This window comes from Diuraphis noxia, unplaced genomic scaffold, assembly GCF_037042655.1.
Source record: "Diuraphis noxia isolate RWA-SAM2 unplaced genomic scaffold, SU_Dnox_SAM2 contig0001, whole genome shotgun sequence".
Taxonomy (NCBI): domain Eukaryota; kingdom Metazoa; phylum Arthropoda; class Insecta; order Hemiptera; family Aphididae; genus Diuraphis; species Diuraphis noxia.
In genome coordinates this window covers 81,470,680-81,482,756 of record NW_028301711.1, presented here as the reverse complement: position 1 = coordinate 81,482,756, position 12,077 = coordinate 81,470,680, and the positions used below count along the sequence as shown (strand labels likewise).

The 12,077-nt window shown below is 26.4% G+C and overlaps 2 protein-coding genes and 2 pseudogenes across 2 annotated transcripts; 1 reads left to right on the top strand and 3 right to left on the bottom strand.

Moving 5' to 3' along the window:
* Positions 1-1,242: 1,242 nt before the first annotated feature.
* LOC149062029 (uncharacterized) lies at positions 1,243-2,633 on the bottom strand. The gene is made up of 4 exons (XM_089215182.1): positions 2,564-2,633; positions 2,175-2,326; positions 1,657-2,061; positions 1,243-1,398 (listed from the first exon to the last, which is right to left on the bottom strand). Exons 1-4 carry the CDS (start codon positions 2,631-2,633, stop codon positions 1,243-1,245), a joined length of 783 nt encoding a protein of 260 aa, XP_089071308.1.
* A 491-nt stretch (positions 2,634-3,124) lies between these two features.
* On the top strand, positions 3,125-10,452 carry LOC149062026 (E3 SUMO-protein ligase ZBED1-like; annotated as a pseudogene).
* Positions 6,006-6,528, bottom strand: LOC149062028 (uncharacterized; annotated as a pseudogene).
* Positions 6,910-7,524, bottom strand: LOC149062027 (uncharacterized). The gene is made up of 2 exons (XM_089221455.1): positions 7,153-7,524; positions 6,910-7,092 (listed from the first exon to the last, which is right to left on the bottom strand). Exons 1-2 carry the CDS (start codon positions 7,522-7,524, stop codon positions 6,910-6,912), a joined length of 555 nt encoding a protein of 184 aa, XP_089077581.1.
* Positions 10,453-12,077: the final 1,625 nt, after the last annotated feature.

The window sequence follows — 12,077 nt, the reverse complement described above, 5'->3', positions numbered from 1 at the left end:
TTATAATATTATATACTTCGATAGTTAAAAGATGAAATTGAAGGTAGTAAGGTAGCATAACCGTATAATGTACTTATGTATTAATGACTACCTACCAAAAAAATGACAAATTAATAAACTTACTTTTACTTTTCCACTGCAGTCTTTACATACAGATAATTTACTGTTTTTATCGTATGAAAAATACTCATAAATTGTCGATTCTGATAACCGACCCATTTCACAGGTTTCAGTTCTCACTTCTCACGTTGTACTGACGTCTGACCGCAACTGCATATACTAGTCAGTAGTCACAAATCACAATTCACAACACAAATAGAAAATTGTATAACTTATGTCAACAACCAACAATTAATTACTAGATAGAAGCAGTCTGTGGCCTGTGCTCAACATTACACTATTACCACATTAATTGATTGGTTGTTACTTTGTTTTGTATGATAGGTACTATGATATGCTATTTTTAGTGGTGGACACTGCCAAATAACGACTATCGAATAATTCGATAGTGTTATTCGAATGGTCAATAAAAATAAAGGTATTCAAAATTCAAATATTCAATTGTACACTTTAATCGATAGCTTATAATAATTAATAAGAATAAACGAACATTGCATATTGCGATATTAAAAATTATTGGTTATCCGCCCATCAGTCCTATTTTATTATTATAAGAAACTGTTAAGAAATTATATTTAATATGTATGTACCTATATTCCATTATATAATATTAATATTAGTCCTTGTCACAATCTGATAACAATTTATACGGGTGTGTATTTTGATCGTTTTAATAATCATTTTATATTTTTAGACATCATTCATCAACTTACATTACAAGAAATTGTATACAAAACTATTTATAAGTTATAAAATATATGGAAATAATCATAACTACATGGTTTACAAACCAACGGGCAAATAACAATATTAATTATATATTTATTTTAGTAAATGCTCATATTTTATTATTTCCTGAAACTGTTAGATTATAGAAATGTACAATTATAATTACCCGTATACCCGTATAAAGTATAACCAAATTTTAAGAATCAACTATTATTTAATAATGTATTGTATTACCTGCCTAAATATATTAAATAATTAAATAAAACTAGAACCGAAATTATCCGAAAAATTCTCTTCCGATTAATATCGGTTCCGGTTCCAGTTTAGGTTCCTAGGAAAATCGAAAAAGGGTTCCGGTAAGGTTCCGGTTCCAATATTTTCAATGGGTTCCGGTTAAAATACCGGTATTTTTAATTTCGGTTCCAAGCCCTGGTTTGAACAAAGGCCATTCCACCAGATACGTGCTTCAATATCATCAATATTGTTCCATAGAATATCTTTGGCCCATAATCCTTCGTGTGAACGATACTCGGCTAGTTCAATTATTATCTGTGAAATAAAATGAAAATTAAATACACAAAAAACCAATCCAAAAATATTAAATTTACAAACAGTTAATTTTTAGTCAAAACAATAGGTTACAATTCAATAATATTTTAATATGATCTCATTGATAGTACCCATTAATTGTATAATTTATTTAACAAAGTAATATTATTATTTAATAAAACACTGACAAGTATGAAATAAGTAGTTATTTGATGAAAAAACATAATACAGAAATATTTATAAGAATTGTATATTTACCTTGTTATATTCATTTGGTGTTAATAATTTATCAGCAACTTTTTGTATATAAACAATTCCCTCTACATCACATCCTTGAGGTAAATCTTTCCCTTGATATTTTGGGTCTAAGACGTTTGCTGCATAATGAATCGGATGAATAGCCATATCATAACGTTTATCAAATGCTTCATTTAAAATATTTTGTTTTTCTAAGAGTAAAGGAGAAGTAGACATTTGCAACATAACATTGTTTTTTATATCATTCAAAGCAGCCGGAACATCAGACAACCTTGGTATATCAGACTCTAATTTTGTTATCCAAAGAGTGATTGGACTAATTAGAGTAATAATACTTTCAACAAGCTCCCAGAATTCATCTGATAAAATGCTTTGTTTTACACTTTTGTCAAGTCTTTCAATTACCTACAAAATAATTTGATCAATAATATTTCTTGTTAGTTTTTGTTTTTATCATTTATTGAATATATTATGTAAATATTATAACATTTATATAGGTATATCTAAATATCACTTACACTTAAATCTTCAGAGACAGCTAGCTGTTGTAGTACATTTTTATTTTTACGAAGACTCTTTAAGCATATACAAAGTGAACCCCATCTTGTTGTAACTGGTAGTTTTAAGGAACAGTCAATTTTTTTTGTTTTTTGAATGTTCGTAAAGTTGGCTATTAAAAAGTCATACAATAATACATTACTATATCAGGTACAGTGTATTATTTTAAATAGCTACTATAATATAATTATATATTATATTATATATAATTTATTGTTAAATACATTACCTTTAAGAATATGACTGCTAATTATATTTTTGACTATGTTTTTAGATTTTTTTTCAATTTCCATACATGATTTTAATTTAATTATATCAGCTATCAAAAGATTTAAAGTGTGGCAAATACATGAATAAAATGCAATTGGTAAATTTTTGTAACGGTCATCTTTTTGTAAAAGTATCCATGCTTTTTTCATGGATGATGCATTATCTGTAACAACTCCAAGACTAGGGGTGCGCGATTATGACAATCGATTATATCTAAAAATTATAAATAATCGATTAATCGCAAGATCGATAAATCGTAAAAAAATATCGATTAATCGATTAATTGTTTCGATTAATCGATTAATCAGCCAATCGATTAACAATTAAAAAATCGATTGTTGTATGGTATCACAGATTAATGAAACACCATAGATATTAAACATGTTTATAGTGAAACACGATAAAATATCTGTTATCATAATAAAACATTGGAAAACGTTGACTATTGAGCTATTTATATCTTCTGTAGATACAAAATTTGTTACATTTATTAATAACGTCATTACAATTATTATTATAAGTTATAATAACCATTCTATTTCCATACTATTCTTTAATCTATGATTATAACGTCATTATTAAAGTAACATTTAGTTTACGATTTACGAATTTTCAATTACCTATTACCTCAATTTACATCATGAGTGAAGTGTGGCAAGTTTTTATTAAAACTGACTGTGGTTTACGTGCCCAATGTCAAATCTGTAAAAAGACGTACGCCAATTCAGGTACAAATACAACGAATTTATGGAATCACCTTCAGTCCAAGCACAAGCCAAAATTTAAAGAGTTGGATGATCAGCGCAAAGGCCTTTCAGGATCGCCATCCTCGTTGTTAGTTAACATTGATGAATGTGATGATGAGTAAGTTTTATTTATATGTATTATTTGTAACAAATATTGTCCATCTATGGACTATGATATTATATTAAGAAGTAATCTATTAAGTATTAATTATTTAAGTAGGGTAAAGTTGGGTACCGACTACTGAGTACTGACAACTGGGTACTGCATACTGAATACTGATTAGTGATAGGTCGATTGTTAACGTAATAATGTCACATCTATAACACAAATAATAATAAACTACCTATTGGGACTTGGGACATTAAATAAGAATAAATAATGATTGACAATGTTTTATTCATTTTTTCATAATCTATAACTATTTTTTTAAGTTTTATGTTAAGTAATAAGTTTAAGTTTTTTATTCAATATAAATATCGGTAGGTACCTATACAAAAATGTTTATATGTAAGGTACTAAGGTATAGGTGCCAACGACTAGCGAGTAGCGGCTACTAGCTAGTATGACATTCCTACTCTAATATATTGTTTAAATTTATTAACTATCCAATATTATAAATAAACAATAGTACAATATTAAATATAATATTCAAGAGTTCAAGACTGAGTAACTATTTTCATTATAACTAGCAATAGATATAACTAAAAGTTTTGTTTTTATAATTATTTAATTAATATTTTTAAAGAATAGGACCTAGCCACCTAGCCACCTAGGTACTTTGTTCATTTTCATATTCGTGTTGCATTTTTTAACTACCTATCCTTAAAGGAATTAACTAAATATAGCCATATATAAATATGAATACCTACTTTTTTACTTTTTAAAATTAAAATTTTTAAATAACTGATTTTCAACAAATTATTAGTAGGTACCTACCTATTATATATATTAGATAAGTTGGATCATACAATTTTTATTTATATTATAGGCTAACACTTAAATTTTTAAAATATAATACACAAACGTTTAGGTTAGGTAAATTATAATTTAGTTTAATAATGTCAAAAATGTTTACTGTAATAATTTACTTATAAATATAATGTGAACTTAAATTGGTTTAATGTCTCAAGTTTTATTTTTAGGGGTTCATTTTCATCAACAGCAACAACAATTCCATGTTCAGTAAACAGTACCAGCTCAAAAATGAAAAATGAAAAAAAAATGAACCAATTACCAATTACATCCTATACACTTACTGCAACTGCTCAGGCAAGAATTGACAATGTGCTAGCTTATTTCATTTCTACAGATATGATGCTGTATAGTATTGTCACAAAAGATGGATTTAAAATGTATACAAATGCCCTTAATGCTAGCTATAAAATTCCAAGCCGCAAAACAATGACTGAATCAAGGATACCTTATCTCTACAAGGTGACTAAGGACAATGTTGAAACTATCGCAAAAAATACATTGTTCATGTCATTCACTACTGACTGTTGGACATCAGTAGCAAATCAGCCATTTATGGCTTTGACAGGTCATTATATTGACAATGATTTTAATTTAGGTATGTACAAAAACCAAAATACTCCCTCATTATTTTAATCATAGTTTAAAAATTTCGTTAAATATTTTATCAGTTTTTTTTATTTAATTTTGTTGTCGTTGAAGAAAAAAAAAATAATAATCAAACATTCAATGTAATTTTTATATCTGTAGCCTCTATGTCATTAATTTATTGCCCTAATATTATTAACTGATTTAAATTATTTAATTTTAACTTTACAGGTTGTATATGTTTGGGATGTATTGAACTTATTGAAGATCATACTGGTGACAATATAGCTGATGCATTGATTATGTTACTCTTGGAATATAATATTGAAATTCCAAGCAAAAAAATATGTTCATTTACAACTGACCATGGATCTAATGTATTAAAAGCAGTTAAAAATTTGAATATTACTCATACTCCATGTTTTGGGCATGCTTTTTACATAGCTGTCGGAAGAATATTTCTTCTTCAACAAGTGAATGTAATTGTCGTAAAAGTAAAAAAAATTCAAAATATTTTTGCACATAGCTGGCATAAAAGACGATTTTAGGCGGCCAAAAGTATTATTTTTAAAACTAAAAAATTATTGTTTTTTTTTATCAATAATTTATCTTTACAATATTCTGTGGTTAAATATAAAATTTCAAATTAATTAATTAACATACACCCGACTTATAGTACTGTTTGTATAAAATATATACATTTTTTGATTGACATTTTATAACTTTCACATATTTCATATTATTTTATTCTCTCACTTAAAACGATAAACAATATTTTTTTTTTTATGTAGTTATTATGTTGTCTTAAATGCTATAATAACAGATTTTTATTTTTTTATATTATTTTTTTTTTTTTGGTATTTGCTTATTATTGTGTTGAAATATTGAGTATTTTAATGGTTTTTTAACTTCGGCGTAATGGTACTTAAATTTACGCACTTTTACCAATTATTCACTATATACATATTGTATAGAAAATTGATAGCTATTTAGAAGTATAAACATTTTTTGCATTCAGTTGCAACAGTAATTTACAAAAATGGATTTCTTTAAATAAATATGATATACCTACTATTGTAAAAACCATGATTTTAGTACTTAATCAACTTTTAATGTTAAATTAAATGTTTTTGCTATAAATATAGGTATACATTTTAAGAAATAAAAAAAGTAATGAACTAAATTAACCATCAAATTTAAATAATTGTGTATAATATAATCTTCCGAGATAAATCACTGATTAATCAGTCAGCGTGATTTCTGAAAAAGATTGATTTATGTCACTTTCTTCGTCTTCATCTGATTCTGGTATTATCAATAATTTTTTCACATCATCTGATAACTCATGTTCATATTGTTTTGACACATTTCGAATGGACGAAATATACGGGTCTGACGAAATCAACAATATATGTAACAAATCCTCGTTTGTATTTAGCCTAGAGTTTTTACGAGTATTATGCTCTCTGTATTGTTTGTAGTCTTTGTTTCAACTCTCCTGCGCTTCTTCAGATAGTTTACCTAAAATGTATAATATTAATTTTTTATAAAACTTACTCTTAAATGAATATTACCAATAGGAAGTGGTGCAAATCTTATAACATCTGCACCGTGTAATAACACTTTATGCACACTCGCGGGCATGTAGTACCATGGATATAACGTGACAAACATCTTTGCTGTTTTTAAACAATACTCTTCAAAGTAATCTATATTAATTGTCATTCCGCTGGCCATAGCTGATAAAATATTTCCACATTGCTGGATCAATTCCACATTTAAGCCTGTACAATTTGCAGATATTTCAGCGTTTCTAAAAAATTTTCGTGCTGTATTACCATCATTTGTAGTGACATGTCCTGAGTTTTTAAAAAAATCGTTAGTATAAATATATATATTATATATAGTTGTGTTTACCTTGTAATACCACGTCGACTAAAAGTCCCAGTTCAGATCGAATTTTATTTTGTATTAATTGTTTTCTATCATTAAATGCTTTTTTGTTGATAGCTCTGACCTGTACAATTTTAATAATATATATAAATATTAATTTAACTTAATTATGAAAATAATTTTAATATTTAAGTTGTTTACCTGCCAAGTTTTGAACTCTAAACTTTATGCCAAATGTAAACAATATTCAAAAAACCGTATCCACGCGTGTAGAGTAGATAATCCAAATCTATAATTTTCAGTTTTATTTGGCATGTTTTTAACGCTATCGATGTCATTAAAACGTTTCGGCTTACACCCACAAATGTAACACGTTTGGCTAGATGTTCCAGTCATAGAATTGCAAACCTAAAGTAAATTTAATTATAATCATAATTTTGGAGTTAAATTTTACTAATATATACGTACCTTTCCATCGACCATTGAAAATATGAGAGTATGTTTGACATGAACGATTGATTCGTTAAAAATTACATCTGTGTTTACAAGCTTAAGTATTTGTGTTTCAATATCTTTAACTTCTTCTTTAGTACTCTCGATAGTTTCTTTTTTAAATATATATTTGATTGGACGACAAAATTTAGTGGATGACGGAGAAGGATTAGTCCAAATAACTTCATAATTATTTTCGACATCATTAACTTCAGAATGAGATCGAAGTTCTAGCGGCACAATTGAAAACATAAACATTGTTTCATCAGTTATCAAAGAATCATCATTAAAATTTTGCCTATATTGAGACTGACCACTACTGCCATCACACCCCCATTTATACAACATTTCAAGTTTTGTCGAATTTAAACTAATTTTACATACTTCTGGTACTTGAAATATTCTATTAGTAGTGTGATCTAATAGATCTTGAAGTGGTATTTTGCAACTTGATTCCCCTATGTCCATATTATTAGGATAACAGTTTGTTTTAGCTATAATTATATTTTCATACGCTGGGTATATATTACAATTTCTTTTTTTTGAACCCAGACGAATATTTATGTACTGTTGTTTCGTGAGTTTATTATCTATAATAAACGCTAAAGCTTCATCGGCTGTATAGGGAATTGGATAGTTCGAATAATTATATTTAGTTTTAATTTTTTTAGCTCTACTTGGAGATGCTTGCGTTTTCTCAAATAAGTGAGCAGCAGTTCTTTGGCCAGACAAAACCATTTTATTTTTTGCAGCGCATAAAATTTCCGGCGAGTTCATATTTGAATTTGAAATTGCTATTTTTATTTTTTGTCTCTGTGTTCTTTTAGAACACAATGCAAATGGAATAACTGGTCGACCAGGAATAGAGAAATTTGATTTTTTATTCGAAGGCATTTTGAATTTAGTGTTAAGCCATTCGGTGTTAGTTTTTGTAAATTTCTTATAATTTCTATTAACTTTAGACCACTTCCTAGAAGTTGTCAAACTAAATTTCAAAATTTCTTTTTCTAACAATTCTTTATACGAACTAGAACAGTTTGAAATATTTGAATATGTAGCTTGAATAAATTCATATAAAAATGTTCTACATCCAATACTAGTTATACATTGCATAAATCCTTTTTGAAATATAACTTCAATCAAATCGCGATAATATAGTATATTATTTGCATTTCGAGAGATAGAATTAACTGAAAAAAAATATCTATACGTACATTTTTTGTGTAGATAATAACGAAAAATATCAAGTGATAGTACCTAACTAGGTACCGAAACATCAGTAAATAAGACGTAATTAAAACGAAAAATTATAATCCTAATTAAATAAATATAAACGTAAATAGAAGATACTTACCAATTATTTGATTATCCATGCTTCAAAATGAATAATTTTTAAATTTAAAAACAAAGACGTATTATAAACAAAAAAAAATAACGATTTAAAGTAAATAGCGCACTTGTCTTACCAACAGTCGATAGGTAATATGAGCCTGTGAAAATAATTAATTGAACAAATTTTTCACTAGTGCAATATTTTATAATGGTGTTCATATCTTATCTTTACAACCGTCAGTAATAAATTATTTGATTGTATTGATTGTATACCTTTTGTTACATTTATACGTTAAAAGTTAATAAAGTACCAAAATCATGGTTTTTACAATAGTATATCATATTTATTTAAAGAAATCCATTTTTGTAAATTACTGTTGCAACTGAATGCAAAAAATGTTTATACTTCTAAATAGCTATCAATTTTCTATACAATATGTATATAGTGAATAATTGGTAAAAGTGCGAAAATTTAAGTACCATTACGCCGAAGTTAAAAAACCATTAAAATACTCAATATTTCAACACAATAATAAGCAAATACCAAAAAAAAAAAAATAATATAAAAAAATAAAAAATCTGTTATTATAGCATTTAAGACAACATAATAACTACATAAAAAAAAAAATATTGTTTATCGTTTTAAGTGAGAGAGTAAAATAATATGAAATATGTGAAAGTTATAAAATGTCAATCAAAAAATGTATATATTTTATACAAACAGTACTATAAGTCGGGTGTATGTTAATTAATTAATTTGAAATTTTATATTTAACCACAGAATATTGTAAAGATAAATTATTGATAAAAAAAAACAATAATTTTTTAGTTTTAAAAATAATACTTTTGGCCGCCTAAAATCGTCTTTTATACCACTGTGAGGCAGTAAGACATTTAAAAACTGAACAAGAACGATTTTGTTTAAAATGTATAAAGTTTCCGTCATATTCAAAAACCAGATGGTGGTCTCTTCTTGATTTAATTAAAGTTGTTATTACCCAAGAATTAGCTTTATCAAGTTTTTTACGTACCTACAAAAAAGGAGAATATAAAAAATGTATAATAAATGATGAAGAGTTTGAAGTCTTAAAATGTATTGAAATGGTTTTAAGTCTTGTTAGAGAAATTGCAGATAATTTAGCAGGGGAAACCTATGTTACTGCTTCTGCTATCTACCCAGTAATTAATAACATAAAAAATAAAATTAATGAGGTATCCACAAATGAAAATACAGCTGAATTAAAAAAACGAAATGTATAACACAATTTCGGATTTGCTTGATAATCGTTATAATGACAATGATGCACTAAAAATTACTATGGTACTGGATCCTCGATTTAAGATAAAATATATAAATGATACTGATCAACTATCTGTAAAATATGCCATGAAAACTGAATGTCTCAGTGCTTGGATGGTTTGGAATGAAATGCATAATGGTAAAGAAGATGGAACTGATAATTCATCAATGGACTATAGTTCTCCATCTAAAAAAGCTAAACAATCTGGCTTGCTTGCAATATTCAGAGAAACAAATGTTCCTAATGATCGATCTTCAAATCAAGTAAGACTATAAAACCTAGTTAAACCATTCTGATCAGTGCTACTAGCTATTACATATTATTTGTATTTTGTTTTATTTAGGAAAATGATACTACACTGCATAAAATAGAGAAAAAAATTGAGTTTTATACAGGATTACCTACAATATCATTTTGTCAAAATCCTCTAAAGTGATGGAATTTAAATTCATCGGTGTACCCTTTTTTAACTATTCTTGCAAGAAAATTTCTTACCATTCAAGCTACTAGTGTGGCGTCTGAGAGAGTGTTTAGCAAAGGAGGTCTTATAGTCACAGATCATAGAGCTACACTTACTAATGATCATGCTAGCCAACTTGTTTTTCTATCTGCAAATAAGGCCCATGTTCCAATTCCTATTTAATAAATACAATTATTTTACTATTGTAAATTTATGTTATCAGTTTATGCCAAAAAGTAATTTTTAATTTTTTAAAACTTCAGTTGACTAGAAGGTTATGTTTTTAATGTTTAAATTCAAATTATTTTAAAAAAAAAGGTTTTACATTTTTATTTTATATTTTTAACTACTTATATAATTTGTTAAATACCTACTTGTGGAGAATTTGAGATTATTATTTAATATTAAAACAACAAGTGACAAGAGTACAAGACTACAAGTAAATGTTATTTTATAATTATTTAAATAAAATAAGTATTATAACTTTGTTAATTAAAATATCTATTCTAATTATCTAAGTATCTAACCTTTTAACTTATATCTATATGAATATGAGGCATGTGACTAAACGCATTGATATATTTTATTAGCATACATTATGTTGTAGAAGTTTAAGTTTAAAAATTCACCTAATACTCTACAAGTATTTTAAATTTATATCTTATATTTTATTAGTAAACGAGAAATTCTCATTACTATATAACAAAAACAGTTGGTTAAACATGTTGTATGAGGCATAAGCCCATAGAACATAAGTGCATAGGGAGTAAACATTTTGTATATAATTATTTTTCCTTACCTATAACAAAGTTAACAGTTTGACAACATAAATAATTAATTTGATAACATAAACAACATATTAAGTTGTAATAATAATATCGGTCTGAGTAGTCTGACACTCTGTCCACCTGCACCACAGTCCACAATGTCTAGCTGATAACATATTTATATATTAGGTACGATTAGGTACGTTTAATGTTTATCATTTCCACTATAACGATCCTATATTCCTATCTGCTGAATTCTTGAATTGATAAATTGTAAATAGCTACATAAATTAATTAAGTGACATATCGATTAATCTACTCACGATTGATCGATTAATCTACTCACGATTGATCGATTAATCTACTCACGATTGATCGATTAATCGACTCGCAATTGATCGGTTAATCGACTCACGTATGTTTGATTAACAATTATAATATAAAATCAATAATAATCGATTAATCGATTATTATAAAGTATTTAAAAAACAATCGATTATTTAAGAAAAAAAACAATCGCGCACCCCTATCCAAGACATTTATTTCTATCCAAATCATCAATCACTTTACCCAAATCAGTAGCAATATATTCCCCTGTATGACGCTCTGTGTTACAATCTATTGTTTTAAATACAAATGGTTTTGGAGTAGTAACTATGATATTCATTATGGACTCATTTCTTAAATATTTATATGATTATTATTTTAAATTGTATATTATACAAGATAATAATATACATGAAAGCTAATAAGTAATAATATAACAATGTGTTTAAATAAAGAAATATGTAAAAAAAAAATATGTACCTAAAGTTATTACCACTTATTAGGTACCTATTGAAATTAGTTTAAATAAATAATTAATTTTTAATTTAACATTAAAATCTTTTGAACATTGTGGCAAACTATAAACTAAAATTATTTTAGCTATTTACCAAGTTAAATTAGGTTAAAATAATGTAGATGAATAATAAAATTATAACTAACTTTAACATAAATCAAAATATTGATGCTACAGTTTTACTATGATACAGTTTTTTG